Source organism: Schistocerca nitens, chromosome 2, assembly GCF_023898315.1.
Source record: "Schistocerca nitens isolate TAMUIC-IGC-003100 chromosome 2, iqSchNite1.1, whole genome shotgun sequence".
Taxonomy (NCBI): Eukaryota; Metazoa; Arthropoda; class Insecta; order Orthoptera; family Acrididae; genus Schistocerca; species Schistocerca nitens.
In genome coordinates this window covers 1,003,277,431-1,003,297,417 of record NC_064615.1, presented here as the reverse complement: position 1 = coordinate 1,003,297,417, position 19,987 = coordinate 1,003,277,431, and the positions used below count along the sequence as shown (strand labels likewise).

Below are 19,987 nucleotides of genomic sequence, written 5' to 3'. Positions count from 1 at the left end.
CAAGAGACTAGTCTGGTTAAAGGATCTCTGATAGTGTTACAATGACATTGGTAAACTTTTAACTGTTAATTTTTTTCTCATTGAACTCTACTTTTCGTTTAAAATTTGTCCATAACAAAACTATCAGCAGCATGTGTTCAAAAGAATTTGTTCTGAAAGGAGGGGAGCAATCAAAGATCGTATACACTGAAAAAAATTTCGCCACCTGAAGAAACAAATATTTCTGCATTTAATGTGTCACCTCTGGTTTCTACAACATCAACAGATTACAGATACTCAGAAAATCAGGACTTAGCGCCCAAACCCAGGGAATGGCAGTTGTCCAAAACCTGGGAATTGGCCAGGATTGAAGCCTGGGTTGAAGCCTTGGTTGAAGCCTGGGATGAAGCCTGGGTTGAAGCCTGGGTTGACGCCTGGGTTGAAGCCTGGGTTGAAGCCTGTGTTAAAGCCGGAGCCGAAGCCCTGGTTGCCATTGCTAGGGAACGCTGGGCGCCTGTTTGGTGGTGGCGGAGCGCCCCACAGGCCGCCGAAGTTTGGCCGCAGGGGCTGCTGCTGCTGCTGCTGCTGCTGGGGCGACTGGTTGTCTGCGCCTGACCCGTTGGACGCCTGGTTGTCCGTCGCGTTCACATCAGGCAGGCGCTGAATCTCCTGGGCGGCGCAAGCGGAGACCTGCGGACCAGCAGACAGTAAATTAGTAGCTTCAGCCCCTGTAGTTTTATGAAGTTCCGATAGGTGGCAGCGCTACATGTAGCCTTCAAAATGGCGCCTGTAACAGAGTTGCGTTCCAAATACATAGCTGAGTTTCTTCTGGCGGGAAACCATAACATCACAGAATCGTTTGCAGAATTTCTACGGACACTTGGCAGTGAACAAAAGCATGGCGAGTTGTTGGATGAGGCATCTGTCATCATAGCAACAAGGTCCATAAACCTGTCCGATCTTCCGTGTGCCAACTGGCCATACACAGGTGTGAATCTTCCAGTGTTGGAACGCAAGGATATTCTCGTTCGAAGTGATCGATGGATCACGGTGAAGCACCTCGTTGCACTACATGGCGTCTCTGTTGGTAGTCAACCAGTTTGTGCACTGTAAGGTATGTGTCCGCTGAGTTCCTCGCCGCCTAACATAAGACCACAAAGAGCAACGAAGGACGACCTATGCGGGGTTGCTTGCGTGTTACAGAGCTAATTGTCACTATTTTTTGTCGAGCATCGTCATGGGAAATGAAACATGAGTTCATCACTTCGAACTAGGAACAAAACGCCAATACATGGAGTGACGCTGCACCACTTCTCCTCCGAAGAAAAAGATCAAGGCCCCACCGTCAGCCACTAAAGTTATGGCGACGGTCTTCTGATGCTCTGAAAGGGTTATTCTGTTTGACGTCGTCCCTCATGATGCAACGATCAACTCTGAAGTGTATTGTGATTCCCTGCCGGCCGCGGTGGCCGTGCGGTTCTGGCGCTGCAGTCCGGAACCGCGGGACTGCTACGGTCGCAGGTTCGAATCCTGCCTCGGGCATGGGTGTGTGTGATGTCCTTAGGTTAGTTAGGTTTAAGTAGTTCTAAGTTCTAGGGGACTTATGACCTAAGATGTTGAGTCCCATAGTGTTCAGAGCCATTTGAGCCATTTTGTGATTCCCTCAGGAAATTGAAGAAACGACTTCAGCGTGTTCGTAGCCACAAAAATGAAAACGAACGTCTCCTTCCCCATGACAACACAAGGCTTCGTAGAAGTCTGCGCACCCGAGAGGAGTTCACAAAACTCATTTGGACTGTTTTTCCTCTTCCACCCTGCTGCCCGTATCTCGTACCTTCCACTTATTTGGCCCAATGAAGGATGAACACAGGAAGCAGTATGTCATGGGCATGTTATTGATGCACCAAGATGTTGGCTCCATCGTCGACCAGTAGAGTGGTACCATGGGGGCATACAGGTCCTCATATATGATGGCGTAAGGCCATCGCATTGGATGGAGATTATGTTGAAAAAGATCAACTTGTTTTGGGAAAAAATCTGTTTCATTACATAATCAGCGTCCCTCGAATGTTTATATATTTGGATAATAACGTTTCCTTTTCTACATCCATATGGAAATATGAAATCGATGGAATTAGGAGGTACTTTAGACGTCGTCGCACCGTCCATGTGAACACTGTTGCAAACAAGCCCATTTTCGGACTACAGAAAAGAGGCGTGACATGCACGGACTGACGAAGAATATTTATGGCCTCTAAAGTGCTAGTCGCATGGGACTATTGTGCGGTAAGGCGGCCACTGGTGCATAGACAGTCATCTGCGCAACAATAACACAGGACTCTGGAGTGCAGCACGTTTCTTCAGATGACAGCAGTTTCTGTGTACAGCATCAGAATGGGTGGTCATGTATGGAGGCTTCGAGGAGAACGAATGTTACCAGACTACAGTGGAGACCAGCATCTGGCGTGATGGTGTGGGGTACTACTTGGTACACCAGGGGATCATCTCTCTTTTGTATACCATCGATACTAGGCCATACATTTCTGACATGTTACAGCTGGTGGCTGTGCTACAACTTTGAGGTCTCAGTGACGTTATGTTTCAACAAGATAAAAAGATGTTATCCCTGTGATCCTGACCTATCTGAATGCACAGAATATTGTCCTCGCAACCGCATTCTCCACACCTCCACCTATTGAAAACATCTGGTCTTGGGTTGCTGAAACACTGGCATGCCACAACGCCTTAACGACCACTATGGATGAACTCTGGCACACATAGAATCTGCCAAGATCAGTTCAAGTCAGGTTGGAGCCACTGTGGCTGCCTGAGGCGGCAACTCTGTGTTCTAAATTTCGTATAACCAGCAAATACCTACAAATTTAATCATGTTTTCTTCCTACTACACTGTGTACAAACAATAAGCAAAATACCGTTTTTTGCTATTCTTCATAGTGACTTAGTTTTAATGTATTTCTATATGTTAGCAACTGTTTATATATAGCCCTTTTGCCATTTTCAATGTTCGTATCCATGTAAATTTCGTATTTACCTTCTTTATTTACCATTTTTTCTTCTTCAAGACGCTCTTCTTGAAGTTTGATATTTATCTGTCCACCATCTCCATCTGGTACACGTACAAATACATCAGCTTTTTTATTTATGGGCATATTATAGCGGCCAGCTAACACACATTCAATTAGATTAACCAACCGTTTCAATTCGTGATCAGTTTCAGCGGTTATCCTTAAATTACACTACTGGCCATTAAAATTGCTACACCAGGAAGATGACGTGCTACAGACGCGAAATTTGACCGACAGGAAGAAGATGCTGTGATATACAAATGATTAGCTTTTCAGAGCATTCACACAAGGTTGGCGCCGCTGGCGACACCTACAACGTGCTGACATGAGGAAAGTTTACAACCGATTTCTCATACACAAGTAGCAGTTGACCGGCGTTGCCTGGTGAAACGTTGTTGTGATGCCTCGTGTAAGGAAGAGAAATGCGTACCATCACGTTTCCGACTTTGATAAAGGTCGGATTGTAGCCTATCGCGATTGCGGTTTATCGTATCGCGACATTGCTGCTAGCTTTGGTCGAGATCCAATGACAGAATATGGAATCGGTGGGTTCAGGACGGTAACACGGAACGCCGTGCTGGATCCCAACTGCCTCGTATCACTAGCAGTCGAGATGACAGGCATCTTATCCTCATGGCTGTAACGGATCGTGCAGCCACGTCTCGATCCCTGAGTCAATAGATGGGGACGTTTGTAAGACAACAACCATCTGCACCAACAGTTCGACGACGTTTGCATCAGCATGGACCATGGCTGCGGTTACCCTTGATGCTGCATCACAGACAGGAGCGCCTGCGGCGGTGTACTCAACGACGAACCTGGGTGCACGAATGGCAAAACGTCATTTTTTCGGATGAATCCAGGTTCTGTTTACAGCAGGATGATGGTCGCATCCGTGTTTGGTGACATCGCGGTGAACGCACATTGGAAGCGTGTTTTCTTCATCGCCATACTGGCGTATCACCCGGCGTGATGGTATGGGGTTCCATTGGTCACACGTCTCGGTCACCTCTTGTTCACATTGACGGCACTTTGAACAGTGGACGTTACATTTCAGATGTGTTACGACCCGTGGCTCTACCCTTCATTCGATCCTTGCGAAACCCTACATTTCAGCCGGATAATGCACGAACGCATGTTGCAGGTCCCGTACGGGCCTTTCTGGATACAGAAAATGTTCGACTGCTGCCCTGGCCAGCACATTCTCCAGATTTCTCACCAATTGAAGACGGCTGGTCAATAGTGGCCGAGAAACTGGCTCGTCACAATACGCCAGTCACTACTCTTGATGAACTGTTGTATCGTGTTGAAGCTGCATGGGCAGCTGTACCTGTACACGCCATACAAGCTCTGTTTGCTCAATGCTCAGGCGTATCAAGGCCGTTATTATGGTCAGAGGTGGTTATTCTGGGTACTGATTTCTCAGGATCTATGCACCCAAATTGCGTGAAAATGTAATCACATGTCAGTTCTGGTATAATATATTTGTCCAATGAATACCCGTTTATCATCTGCATTTCTTCTTGGTGTAGCAATTTTAATGGCCAGTAGTGTATCATCAAGCAGAATCAAGTAGATTTTCTGTCTATGGCAAGCAACTCCCAGACTGAGACAAACCTTTACTTCCCTCACTTTCCACACGGAAAATAAAGATCGGAGGTGACAATGAGCAACCTGTTCTTCAACTTTTCATGTGTTTGGTCACTGGTATTGACCCATCAGTATTGACGACTCCTGCCTACTTTTTTTAAAGAGAATAAATTACCCTTGTATCACTGTACTTGATGCTGTACTGCAGGGCCAGCCACATCGTGATGAACCGCACGCAAGCCGGATTTAAAGGCCTCGTGTGGACCGAGGATCGGCCTGATTTGGTTTTGCTCGGTCCTTCTCGGAAGTACCCGGTACGGGGCAACATTTCATTTAGTATTGCGGTGCGGCACTTTTCGTCCGGGACAAGTCTTTGAGTTCTGCAGACTCGTTGTGTCAGTCTGTTTCGCCCTCGCTATTTGCTTGTGATATGAAGGACGTTCGCAGGTTCAGTGGCTGTTTACACAAACAGAGCCACTCTAGTGATTATCGTCACAAACCTTCAAAAATCAGTGGTAATGGCAGAATAGACCGATGAGACTTCTCATAAGTTATAACGCAGTCGCATAATCCACGGGAACCGTATATTTGCTAGGAAACAACATGAAAAAAAAAAATTTAACATTTAGTTGGCAATGAAAGAGCAAAAAATTACAAGGATCGTCAGATGGGATTCATTGTCCTGTACATCAGGAAGCAATTTGTGCTAAATGGCATGGACCACGTCAAGAAACAGTGAACGAATAATAAATTTCTGAAGTCGCATCATTCCACTGCCAGTTGCATCAGTTTTTGATGGAATTTAACGAAGAGTGTGAAGGCGTTATCTATTACTGCAAAGTACGTTGGCTGAGCCAAGGGCATGTGTGGGACGATTTTTCGATTTAAAATCCGCTATTATTGAATTTATGAAGGAGAAAGGAGTGCAGGAACGGAAATCAGAACATCCGTAATGGATTGCGGACCTCGCATGTTAAGTGGCCTTGACTGCACACCGTCTGCAGTAAGACACTCAATCGTGAGAGACAATTTGTTTCTGATATGACGGACACGCATTTAAAAAGAAAATAATAAATAAATAATAAATAAGCACTCCAGTATCATACTGTGTGTGTTTATTGTGTGTGTTAAACCGGGGACCTAGAAGCGAAGGAGAGGCTTCGTCCTGCCGTAGCCCTCAGTGGTACACAACCCCACAACAGGCCACAGCAGTCCACCGACCCCACCGCCGCCTCGCCGCCTCACACCGAACTCAGGGTTATTGATCGGTTCGGCTCCCAATGGACCCCGAGAGCGTCTCATACCAGACGAATGTAAACCCAAATGTTTCCGTGTTAGGGTAATTATAGTGTACGCGTACGTGGATGCAGTGTTTGCGCAGCAATCGCTGACACAGTGTATTTGAGGCGGAATAAAGGGAACCAGCTCACATTCGCCGAGGTAGATGGAAAACCACCTTAAAATCCATCCACAGACTGGCCGGCACACCGGACCTCGACACTAATCCGCTGGACGGATTCGTGCCAGGGACCGGCACACCTTCCCGCTCGGGAAGGATAGTTTTCTACACGGTCTGAGGACACTGCCCATCTTACATCTGTTTTCGAGCTGTTTTCGAGACAGGTCGCCCTTTCAGTGGAAAGCGCCCATGTGCATGCTCATATGTAACAGACTGATCTGCAATGTAATTCCCATTTTATAGACAAATCCTTTTACGTTTGAATTGTGCAGGACGTCTACACTGTTTTCCTTAGTTAGAGTTCCCATTCGTCCATAATGAAGTTGCAAAAGTGCTATAATATTTCTGTCAACATATGTATGGGAGCAATTATGAAACTAAATAAGTCTCGATTACGTGGCAACCTGAAAGTAAAAATCTGTGAAATTATCTGTGTCTGTCCGTACGCCAACACTTTATATCAGAAAAAACTACGTTATGTCTTCAGTGCATTTTTGACCTACGCTGTGGAGCAATATGAAACATGAAGCCAAATCGTATGTAGTGCCAATATACTGCTACCTAAGTACAGTGCGTTCTCAGTCTCCCTCGTCCCTTCCTACCGGTAAGACAGTGTGATGTGGCTGTGGGGCAAGTGTGCAAACAATCCGATCACTATGGCACAAGAGCTAGGGCACAGCTCATGAGCCGAATTCTTGGCTGCCTCTGTTGTACTGCTTCAGGATGAAATAAAAAAAAAAACAATTCCTTTCCCCAATATTAAAAGATATTGTAGTACAAATGCTTTGTATGAATGCAGCAGTTAGGCTAAAATGAAAAGGATTAAAAGCGCCAGGGATGTAGTAGAACACCATCAAATCAACTTTAGGGTTCACGACCAAAACAAGAATAGATTCATCATTATGGCTGTGTTTTAAAACAGAAATGTTCCATATTCTTCAGGTGAAAGCGCCATCCAGAAGTTGAAACAAAAGTCCTGTAAATTTTTGCTCGAAAATAAATACTTGTTGAGATGTAGGCCAGTGTATTTCATGATAGCTGTCTCTCTACTGGCGCTATCAGAGGTGCTCAGTATCTTTAATATTAACTGTTACGCATCCTTCACCCCTCTCCTCAAAGAATCGTGGATTTGTGCGAAGATATCTTGTGATGTAATCTGTCAGAATCAGAACTTTTTATATTATCTTCAACTAGATTGTTAAATATTACAGTGCTTTATATGGTGCAGTACTGCCTTGAGTAGTTTGTAGAGCTACAGTATGATAGCTATTAGGACGCTATTCACATGACGAGAAGGAGACACACGTCGCGATTTCTGGGATTTATATCAGGTAAGTGATGTGAAAAACGTGTTACTAAGTGAGATACCCTGCTCACTCACTTATAGACTGGGGAATGGCCATGCAATGGACACTTATAACTTTAATTATAAGTAATAAAACAGTAACTAATTTTTTACGTTGAAAATTTCAGGAGAAGTCTATAAATCATTGGTAATAAATATGGCACCATTCCAATGCAGGAAACGTAAGAGTTTTGCTTAACAAATGACGGACAGCGTCACACGAGAGAATGCCAAGAAGTATGAAATAGTACAAACTTGGGGGTATAATAGAACTTTTATCGTGCCAAGTCAGTCAGTCAGGGCTTACACGTGATACAGCCGATATCTCCGTGTAGGCTATGATCTTAAAATTTTCCATTTGCCAGTTAATTATACTATTACAATTAGACTGTATTCTGCAAAATTCACAGTGTTTATTTACAATAAATTCTCCGTGATGACAGCCCTCTTTTACTTTTATCAGTTGTTGCTGCCTACAATTCTATCAGACATCATTCGTTTGCAGTATGAGAGCGCTACTGACTACGAGGACAATAAGAAGAAACACGGAACAGGTAGAGTGTTTAAGTACTTTCTAAAGAAGATATACTAACTCCACAATAGCTTCCTCAGTTATATGGTTTTGCCCAATATATCCTCACGGCAACGAAGCTTCCTGACAATTTCCTCCGGCAGGGCTTAACGCAGAAGCTCAATAGTCTTTTTCTTCATTCTCTTGGTCGGGAGCATGCGGACCTATCGCGATGCAGTGTTATTATCAGATACGTCTCGAGGTTCGAATGTCTGGCAGCAAGAGAACAACAGCTACAAGAAGACCAACGACGAACCGTAATCCACTTCACGGGAAAAGAGATTGACGACGCGACAAAATCAGTTCACGAAAAGGCACTCAACTTCACTCCAACACCGACTGCTGTACCTGTTGCGTATTTCGTCAGTGTTGTGTAACAAGTAGTTTCCACCCTCCATAGCGACGATGCAGAAGAGATACGTCGGGAAATGTGCAGCACGCTCTCTGGAGCCGTCCCACCGAGGACGAACATTACGAAAGCGAAAAGAGCTGCCATACGAGATCTACGGAACGAACCTGAAATAACCATTCTAACTGCGGACAAAGATAATGCCACTGTACTGCCACTGTCAGAGTACAATCGCAGAATGTATGACGTACTCGAGAATCCAGTATACAGAAAATTGAAGAGAGACCCGACCAACAAGTGAAGAAGAAGACTATTGAGCTTCTGCGCCAGTCCCTGCCGAAGGAAATCGAGAAGCTTCGACCACGAACTGCTGCATCACCAATGCTCTATGGATTACCAAAGGTTCACGAAGGGGACGTTCCTCTACGTTCTACTGTAAGCAAAACGGGCACACCAACGTACCAGCTGGCCAAACATATTACGCGGTATTAAGCCCCTACATCGGTAAATGTCAGCACCACTTCAGGATCTCTGTACATTTCATTTAACAGGTTGCAAGAACTAGGCCTCGGTGACCGCCCTTTGATGTGGTATCCCTCTTCACCAGAGTGCCGTTTGTTGATTCCCTCAAGTTGATCAGGGAGAAATTCAATCCGGCAATGACTCTTCGAATTTGTGCTCACGTCAACATTCTTTCTCTTCACTGACGACGGTTATAAACAAACAGAAGGGGCCACCATGTGGTGCCAACTATCACCATTTGTTGCAAACGTGCTTATGTAGGACTTTGAAGATAAAACTCTGGAAACAGTTGCCATGAATGCTACATGGCTTTTCAGGTATGTTGATGACACGTTTGTGGTGAGGCCCCATGGGAGTGGAAGACTCAGGAGTTTTTCCAGCATCTGATCTCTGTGCACCCTAGTATCAAATTCACCATTGGGATGGAAGAAAATGGCGGCCTCCCCTTTTTGGACGTCTTAGTCAAGCGTAGAACGGAGGGCACTATAGGACTCTGTGTGCACGGGGACGCCACCCACACTGATTTGTTTCTCCACGGCGCCAACTCAACATCCTTCACTGCGTGAGGGTGTGCTATGTACACTGGCACAGAGGGCCCGTGTGATAGCGGACGAAAAAAGCCTACCAAGGGAGCATGAAAACCTCAGGCAGGTTTACAAGAAGAATGAATACGACAAGAGGCAAATACGACGTGCTTTTAGGCAGAAAGTATAATCGCAACAGAGAGAAAACGACGAGGAGGACACGACATTGGCATATAGGTCACACGCCGGCAAGGTATCGACAAAATCGGCAGAATCCTGGCTCGACGTAACATTAAATGTGTTTTTCGCCCACTTCCGGAAACGCGTGCCTATTAGGTACGGTGAAACATGACTTGGGGCTCTATCAACGAGGTGTTTACCGTATTCCATGTAAATGCGGTATGGCGTACATCGGGGAAACTGTACGAACAATGGAAGAAAGCTGCAAGGAACACAGAAGTCACACCGAAATTCCGCAACCAACAAAATCAGCGGTTGCAGAACACTGCGAGGCTACAGGTTGCTCCAGGAAGTATGAAGAAACGAAAGTGTTAAGATATATGTCGTCGTTTTGGACTGTGTTCTGAAGGAAGCTATTGAAATACGAATGGCTAACGGACAGACCGACGCAGGCCACTGAAGTGCTGAAGACCAGAGATGGCGCCCACCACCCGGCGGCGCACCATACCCCCCCCCCCCGCCCCCCTGCCACCCTGACCCTTCCCCCCCCCCCCCCCTGTCCAAACCACCACCGCCACTCCGCCCATGACGGCTCGTGACCGACACTGAAGCAAGGGATGGGGGCGATTACGGTATTAAGAAGGCCAGATGTAGCGAAGATGCTCATTCTGCTGGTGTCGCTTGAAGATAACAGCATAAAAACGACTGCATCCGGTTGGACACGCGACAATGGTACAAACTGTTGAGTCATTGTTTTTCAGTACATCGTCCTCCATCGACCTCATTCAGCAATAGAAATATTTGCACTTGTACCTGTTACGTCCTGCACAGGGTGTTACAAAAAGGTACGGCCAAACTTTCAGGAAACATTCCTCACACACAAAGAAAGAAAATATGTTATGTGGACATGTGTCCGGAAACGCTTACTTTCCATGTTAGAGCTCATTTTATTACTTCTCTTCAAATCACATTAATCATGGAATGGAAACACACAGCAACAGAACGTACAAGCGTGACTTCAAACACTTTGTTACAGGAAATGTTCAAAATGTCCTCCGTTAGCGAGGATACGTGCATCCATCCTCCGTCGCATGGAATCCCTGATGCGCTGATGCAGCCCTGGAGAATGGCGTATTGTATCACAGCCGTCCACAATACGAGCACGAAGAGTCTCTACATTTGGTACCGGGGTTGCGTAGACAAGAGCTTTCAAATGCCCCCATAAATGAAAGTCAAGAGGGTTGAAGTCAGGAGAGCGTGGAGGCCATGGAATTGGTCCGCCTCTACCAATCCATCGGTCACCGAATCTGTTGTTGAGAAGCGTACAAACACTTCGACTGAAATGTGCAGGAGCTCCATCGTGCATGAACCACATGTTGTGTCATACTTGTAAAGGCACATGTTCTAGCAGCACAGGTAGAGTATCCCGTATGAAATCATGATAACGTGCTCCACTGAGCGTAGGTGGAAGAATATGGGGTCCAATCAAGACATCACCAACAATGCCTACCCCACCTTTCACAGAAAATCTGTGTTGATGACGTGATTGCACAATTGCGTGCGGATTCTCGTCAGCCCACACATGTTGATTGTGAAAATTTACAATTTGATCACGTTGGAATGAAGCCTCATCCGTAAAGAGAACATTTGCACTGAAATGAGGATTGACACATTGTTGGATGAACCGTTCGCAGAAGTGTACCCGTGGAGGCCAATCAGCTGCTGATAGTGCCTGCACACGCTGTACATGGTACGGAAACAACTGGTTCTCCCGTAGCACTCTCCATACAGTGACGTGGTCAACGTTACCTTGTACAGCAACAAATTCTCTGACGCTGACATTAGGGTTATCGTCAACTGCACGAAGAATTGCCTCGTCCATTGCAGGTGTCCTCGTCGTTCTAGGTCTTCCCCAGTCGCGAGTCATAGGCTGGAATGTTCCGTGCTCCCTAAGACGCCGATCAATTGCTTCGAACGTCTTCCTGTCGGGACACCTTCGTTCTGGAAATCTGTCTCGATACAAACGTACCGCGCCACGGCTATTGCCCCGTGCTAATCCATACTTCAAATGGGCATCTGCCAACTCCACATTTGTAAACATTGCACTGACTGCTAAACCACGTTCGTGATGAACACTAACCTGTTGATGCTACGTACTGATGTGCTTGATGCTAGTACTGTAGAGCAATGAGTCGCATGTCAACACAAGCACTGAAGTCAACATTACCTTCCTTCAATTGGGCCAACTGGCGGTGAATCGAGGAAGTACAGTACATACTGACGAAACTAAAATGAGCTCTAACATGGAAATTAAGCGTTTCCGGACACATGTCCACATAACATCTTTTCTTTATTTGTTTGTGAGGAGTGTTTCCTGAAAGTTTGCCGTACCTTTTTGTAACACCCTGTATACACTGAAGCGCCAAAGAAACTGGTATGAGCATGTGTATTCAAATACAGAGACATGTAAACAGGTAATATACGGCGCTGAGGTCTGCAACACCTATTTAAGGCAACAAGTTGCTCAGTTGTTAGATCGGTTACTGCTCCTACAATGGTTATCAAGATTTAAGTGAATTTGAAAGTGGTATTATAGTCCGCGCACGAGCGATTTGACACAGCATCTCCGAGGAAGCTATGAAGTGGGGATTTTCCCATATGGCCATTTCACGAGTGTACCGTGAATATCAGGAATCAGGCTAAACATCAAATCCCCGACATCGCTGTGGCCGGAGAAAGATCCTGCAGCAACGGGACCAACGACAACTGAAGAGAATCTTTCATCGTAACAGAAGTGTAACCCTTCCACAAACTTCTGTAGATTTCAGTGCTCAGCCATCAAGTGTCAGTATGCTAACCATTCAACGAAACGTGATCGATATGTTGTTTCGGAGCCGAAGGCCCACTCGTGTACCCTTGATGAATGCACGACACAAAGCTTTACGCTTCGCCTGGGCCGGTCAACACCGCCATTGGACTGTTGATGACTGCAAACATGTAGCCTCGTCGGACGAGTCTCGTTTCAGATTTTATCGAGCGGATCGACGCGTACGCGTATGGAGACAACCTCATGAATCCATGGAAACTGCATGTCAGCAGGGGATTGTTAAAGCTGGTGGAGGCTCTGTTATGGTGTGGGGCGTGTGCGGTTGGAGTCATATGGGAGCCCTGATACATATAGTTACGACTCTAACAATTGACACGTGCATCCATTCACGTCCATTGCAAATGGTTCAAATGGCTCTGAGCACTATGGGACTTAACTTCTGAGGTCATCAGTCCCCTAGAACTTAGAACTACTTAAACCTAACTAACCTAAGGACATCACACACATCCATGCCCGAGGCAGGATTCGAACCTGCGACCGTAGCGGTCGCGCGGTTCCAGACTGTAGCGCGTAGAACCACTCGGCCACCCCGGCCGGCACGTTCATTGCACATTCCGAACGACTTGGGCAATTCCAGTAGGACAATGGGACTCCCCACACGTCCAGAATTGCTACAGAGTGGCTCCTGGAACGCTCTTCTGATTTTAAACACTTCCGCTGCCCACCAAACTTCCCATACATGAGCATTATTCAGCATATCTGGGATGCCTAGCAATGTGCTGTTCAGAAGAGATCTCCACCTCCTCGTACTCTTTCGGATTTATGGACAGCCCTGCATGACTCATGGTGTCAGCTCCTTCCAGCACTACTTCAGACATTAGTCGAGTCCATGCCACGTCGTGCTGCGGCACTTCTGCGTGCCCGCGGGGGCCCTACACAATATTAGGCAGGTGTATCAATTTCTTTGGCTCTTCAGTGTACAATGTGTCCTTCTCTTGCGGCGTCCAGAAAACGAATGACGACTATCTCATCTCCATTAGACAAAAACAGAAAACGACATCAGTCACACAACTGCACAAAGATAGTGTTCTGTTCGAAAAGTATTGTCATGAAAAAACATAATAACACCCGAAAATAAAAGAAAAGGGTACTCTTGCTCATGAAGGAGGTTTATAGGTATATCGCAGAGTGTTCAGCCAATATGCAGGTTACAATGTCTTAAAATGTCCATGTGATTCTGTAAGTCTTTGTATTTTCTGACTCGAAGATATTGGTAAGGCCTCTGGGAAATTGGTGTTTAAATTTCTTCAGTCTCTTGCACGAAGTTACTTGAAGATCGGCTAGCACTCACACGAAAAGAAAAATGATTTAAATGACTTCTGATGTTAAAATTATAAATATGGTTCAAATGGCTCTGAGCACTATGGGACTTAACTTCTGAGGTCATCAGTCCCCTAGAACTTAGAACTACTTAAACCTAACTAACTGCTACGGTCGCAGGTTCGAATCCTGCCTCGGGCATGGATGTGTGTGATGTCCTTAGGTTAGTTAGGTTTAAGTAGTTCTAAGTTCTAGGGGACTGATGACCACAGCTGTTGAGTCCCATAGTGCTCAGAGCCATTTGAACCATTTTGAACCTAACTAACCTAAGGACATCACACACATCCATGCCCGAGGCAGGATTCGAACCTGCGACCGTGGCGGTCGCGCGGTTCCATACTGTAGCGCCTAGAACCGCTCGGCCACACCGGCCGGCTGATAAATATGTATTGTCTACTGCAAACTCAGTCCATAAACTAGTATATTTTGCTGGGTAGCGAGTTACAGATTATGCTCGTAGCACTGATCACTTCTCTGGCATTGTGTTTTTTCTCGCGCTTCTCTCCGTTATACACTGACGAGCCGAAATATTACGACCACTGCTCACAGCGAGGATGATTGCCTCCTGGTGGTATTGCTGGCTCCTGATGCAGTAAGGAAAGGATGTACGTGGAAGAGAGACGAATGGGCAGTCATTACAGCGAAGATACGGGCCGCAAATGCGGAAATCCACTGACATAAGCGGTTTTAACGAGGGACACATCGTTGTGGCTGGAAACGAGGATCTCTGAAACGATGAAGCTGGTCGCCTGCTGGCGTACTACAGTCTCGATCATCTGTGAAATGTGGCTGAAAGATGTCAGAATAACGCTTAGGCCGTATGGTATAGGACAACCACGTGACATCACAAAACGTGGAAGTCAGAGGATCCAGGATAGACAGCGATCTAGGGCAGATCTGACGACAGAGTACAATGGTGGTGGAGGCGCAACTGTTACGGAGCTCACCTTTCAAAGCCATTGCTGAACATTGAGTTCCACATCACAAGCAGAACCTCTGTTGTACTCTGTTTCAAAAGTGCAACAAGATGTTCTTAAACAAGTGGTCATAATGTTTTCGCTCATCGGCGTATGCACTGACTTTCAGTTCAGGTATATGGATGGAACCATGATAGTCACGAATAAGTGCCCATTGTAAACATGTTGCGACGACATAAAAATTTTGCTCGTTATTGCCTGGCGTGTTTAATACCAAAATCGTAAACAGTACTACAGTTAAACATATAGGTATTTGTGAGTGAATTCAGTACACACTTCAAATTTACTAGCCAAACTAACAAGAATACACGTATTCAATTGTGACGTAATAGGCTTCGTCGGGACTCGTGACCTGCTCCTTCACAACTGACACATGGAGATATTTGCTGTCGTTTATCATCATTTCAGTCCATTAAGTAACAGAGCGTTGGTGTACCAACAAACAACACAGAATGTCACACTAGCTATGCACAAGAAATGGGATGCAAGGCAAAATTTTAACCTCGTTCAAGTAGCCCCGTGAAATTCCAGAAGTGTGAAAGGGAGCGGTATCGTTTCGGTGTACTGATCCTCCATAAAGGAACGCCTGGTTAAAGACAGTCGTCGATCATAGATACGTAATTCCCTCCTATGCGGGAAAACAGTTGTGTCAAATCAAAGACAGGATATTGCACCCTACATTATCACCTGATACCTGCCGTAAGTCGCGTTATAATGGGTGCAGTCAACATAGTAGAGTTCTGCTGGTGTTCTCGGAACGTAAGCACGTTCATTAGTTGAGGATAGTGTGAACGATGATTCGTTTGACTACAAAGTAGCATCCCATTGTTACGTGATCAATATGATCCTTGCGACACCAGTTTTGTTGTTTCCAGTCATTGGACAGCACAATCATTGGCTCTGAAATGGCCAATCTATCGTCAATATTTTCCCCATGTTGTTTTCTCGTTCTTTCAAAAGTCACCACACGTTTCAAAGCTTTCTCTCTCTGTCACTCAACTTCGAATTTCGGCCAGTGTTGTACTCAGGAGGTCATAATTTCCTTGTTTGATTTTTGCTCTCAGTACTGTTGACGCAGTACTTCTCTCGACACTAATCTAAATGTTGTCCTACTCGTTACTAAGGCTTCGGCAATAATGCCCTCAACAAGCATGCCTCTCTTTAAATCTGAGGGATTCGCAACAACCAAGTTTTTACACGTCAGCATACATTGAACCTGACATCTATCAACAGTGGTATCGGACTGACGATTGTGCATTCTCTGTCGCTATTTGGGATATTTCAACACTAAAGGATTCGGATACAGAGGGGTTTAGGGTAGTATTATAACATAGGTGCTCACATTATTTTTTCAAGAGCTGCAATCAATGGTATTTCTAAGCAAAGCTAAATATGGTGTGCCAGATGGAGATTTCGAAAGATTGGCTGAGTTGTCTTTAAAGTAAAACCTCGGTAATACCAGCCCCGGTAATTCTAACCTCCGTTTAGTCCGATGTTGATGATGGATGACGACTATGTTTAAAAAATCAAAGGAATATTATGGATGAAATCGAAAATTCGCAGGGAGTGGATGTGATTGGCTTTAGCCGCTGTTGTTGTTCCACCCGTCGTCTGTGAGCCAGTGTCTGCTCGAGCCAGTGCGATGTGTATGTGCAGTCGAGTCGTGTTTATTTATTACTGTTGCTGTGTTTCTTTATTATTGTTGCTGCCATTCCTCGCCAATATGAGCGCTGACGCCCCAAGGCAAAAGAGGTAATTTGTTTCTCTGCAGACGAAAGTTTTAGGACGTTAGAGCTTGGACAGAGAGGAGTCAATAAAAAAAGGTTGCAGCAGAGTCGGGCGCAGGTGACTGGTGTCAAAATGTTCTAAGAAGAAATAAAAAAATATAATAAATCAGTAAAATATTCACTGGATCAGTTTTAAAATTGTGATGAGACAGGACTCAATTATAGAATACCTCCGACTGAAACGCTAGCAGCTACAAGTGAAGCTTACGCTACAGGTTGCAAGAAATCGACAGATAACGTGCCCAACTTGAGGCAATGCCTCTGGAGATCACAAATTGCCGCTTTTGTTAATTGGTAAGTCTGCTAAACCAAGATCATTCAAAAATATACAGTAAAGGGGAGAGCCAAGAAAGTACCAAGAAAGTGAGTCGTAGTGATGAAACGGTGGCATTAGAATTAGCGCTGCACTACGTGGAGAGCGCGTATGACCCTAGTTGTTTTTGCGCCCTAAAACAAAACAAAGTGGAACAACGGAATGTGGCGACACCACCTGACGTTATGATTCTAGGAAGAAGGCTGGACTACGCTGCTAAGAACAGACGTTCTTAACAAATACAAAAAACTATTGATTCCTTGTTCCGAAATCAAATGTAGTGTGGCAAAACAGATAGCGGTCTAAGGAAAAGACTCGGCAAATGCTTTATCTGGAGTGAGGCGCTCTATGAGGCAGAAACACGTATACTGAGACGAGAGGATGAAAAAAAAGCTAGAAGCATTTGAAATGTGGATATGGAGGAGAATGGAGAGGATAACCTGGAGGGTGAGAGTGACTAACGAAAAAGTCTGAGAAGGTGTCGGTGAGATGTGGAAACTGCTGCAGGTTACAAGGAAAGGTGCAAATGGATGGAACATTCGTTGAGGCAAGAGTGCTTGCCACCAGACGCTCTGGAAAGTCTTCTTCGTGGGAGGACATTGAGAGGAGGGAGGAGAGACAACTTGAGAGACAACATCAATGAAAGCGAAAACTACGTGGAACTGAAGAGGGTGGGGAAGACAGGAGAGCATGGAGAGTTACCATATGAGAACCTGCCTACGGACGGAACACTAACGATGATGTCGACGATGATGATTAGGAACAGTTGTACAGTAGTTTATGTAATATGAATGTGTTTACAGTGCGACGTTTGAGTTTCTACTAGAACAATATTTGTAAAACAAACTCTATGCAATATGCGATCCGATGAAATAAAATAGTTTACTGTAATGATACTGTGAGTGTGAAGCTTTGAATCTATCTTTAAACAAAAGATCTATATAATTGTCATGCTTCCTGTAATTGCAGTTTTCCCAAAACTCTACTCTGTCCCAATTACTTCACTGTATACACTGTAATAAACATTCATTATACTAACATTCATCACTCTGTTACTAGTACGACAGTCTTCAAAGAAAATACTTCTTGGAGCAGAAATACCCGCGCGACCGCTACGGTTGCAGGTTCGAATCCTGCCTCGGGCATGGATGTGTGGGATGTCCTTAGGTTAGTTAGGTTTAAGTAGTTCTAAGTTCTAGGGGACTGATAACCTCAGATGTTAAGTCCCATAGTGCTCAGAGCCATTTGAACCAGAAATACCCGACGCTATCGATATAACTACGTTGTGAAAGTCTTTTGACACGACACAAACACCCGTTAATCTGTTTTCTTCGGTGATGTTAGTGAGGAAATGTGACATCAACTGCCGTTGCAGCAAAACCGCACGTATCACTTGCCTGACGTGGGCGGGGCAGCGCAGACCTACTTTGGACGAGCCGCGTTGGAGGTTGTGGAGCTGGTAATGAAAATCATTATTCCTGTACATGTTTCGAAAGGCCTGTATTTGTCGTTTAATGGGAGGGAGAGAGTGAATGTCGGGTTTTTTGATGATACGGACTATCGCTGTAAAGTTGTAAGCATGTTTATGTGAAGCATATGGGGCTATGTTTAGGAAGTACTAGATGATTTGCGGTTTCATTATCTTCTTTCCATATTATATGTGCTCGTTATTAGTCAAAATTAAAGCCACATTATGGGCGTATTAACGTAGTGAAATCTCCGTCAACTGGTTTTCGTTCGCCACTTGAATCTGACCGTGTGCAACAGCCAATCAGTAATTCGACATGTTCACATAGCTGCTTTCCAATCCTTTCTCTGCAGCCTCTTACGATCTTTCAAAATACGGTATTCAGTGGCTTTTGCTGACATCATGTATGGGTTGACGAGGCCTGCACTTTCAGGAACACGTTGTCATTCTAATCGGATTAACAATATATTGACTTATATCATATTATTTAATGGTTTATTTAGTGCATGCCAATAATATCCTGTATCTTTCCCTTGATTACTATCTCGCTGTTCGTAATAAACTGAACCGTGCAGATTGTACACACAGGTAGACAAGAGTGTTTTGTTGCACTGTTCGTACGAGACAGGTTTGTTTCGTTCGCATCCACAAGGTGCAGCACAGACAGAGCAAAATCTGTGTCCTTCTCCCCTAATCACAGGGCTAATAAGAGAAATTTTCAGTTTCAGAGCAGCAGATTACAAACATTATCCCGTATAAAAGTTTTCAGCGACTTATTTTCATTCGTTTAAGTTTAAAATACGAACATAGAAAAGTACAGTCAGTAAAAATCAGTAGGGGTTGATCTGAGCAACAGAGAACAAATATTTCTTCAATTATCCTTTCCACAACATTGAGATACCATGGATCCATGAAAACTGGATGGAGATGACATGAAATCACGAAATGAATAGTCTTCTTACTAAACCACAAAGTACTGTCCGAAGACTGCACGTCTGAGCCACTTACCGCCAGGAAGAAGAAGAAAAGCAACGCTCTCATCTTGATTGTGGACTGCAGCTGACCGGAGCAATGAGCGGTCTTTTTATATCTCACCAAGCATCGCGTGATATTTATTCCTACTGAGGACTGCTTGTTTGCGAACGGGGCTAAGACACGCGCAGGTGTCGACACCTCCCGTAAAGCAGAGGCTGGCAGTCTATGGACACAGAATGAACTGTTATTGTACTGTATTCCGGGAAGGCTTGAGACGTCACAGCGCGTTTATGTTTGGAACTAAGAACGGTGTTTTGGCAACTGAGTAAACAACAGTGGAATGATACAGGAATTGCGCACGTGCTTCAGCGCACTGCCTCATGTAGCAGCAGCTACTTTCAGATTTTTACAAACCACCAGAAATCGCATGCATCTAACATTCTCCCACCGGGATTGGAAATCTTTTATTAAAGCTTTGCTACTCAATGCAAGGGTATAATGGTCAGTAATAATAGTTTATCAGAAACAGAAAAGAATTCCATAAACGGTTAAAATGACTGAAGACGGTACCGCATGTTAACGAGACACCACTAGGACTAGAAGATACAGCGCCGTGAACAATGAGAATGTTAGCGTTTGTGATGCTATAACACTA

General features: G+C 45.0%; 1 protein-coding gene across 1 annotated transcript; it reads right to left on the bottom strand.

Annotated features, from left to right (window-relative positions):
* Nucleotides 1–206: 206 nt before the first annotated feature.
* Nucleotides 207–19,515, bottom strand: LOC126237332 (circumsporozoite protein-like). Its single transcript, XM_049947304.1, has 2 exons — nucleotides 19,366–19,515; nucleotides 207–669 (listed from the first exon to the last, which is right to left on the bottom strand). Exons 1-2 carry the CDS (start codon nucleotides 19,396–19,398, stop codon nucleotides 292–294), a joined length of 411 nt encoding a protein of 136 aa, XP_049803261.1. The 5' UTR covers nucleotides 19,399–19,515; the 3' UTR covers nucleotides 207–291.
* Between the last annotated feature and the right edge of the window lie 472 nt (nucleotides 19,516–19,987).

Excerpts from the sequence above, each read along its gene's own strand:
- LOC126237332 (XM_049947304.1), bottom strand. The coding sequence starts at position 19,398 with ATGAGAGCGTTGCTTTTCTTCTTCTTCCTGGCG. Across the intron at positions 670-19,365 it reads TTTTCTTCTTCTTCCTGGCG|GTCTCCGCTTGCGCCGCCCA; the intron begins GTAAGTGGCTCA and ends GCTGGTCCGCAG.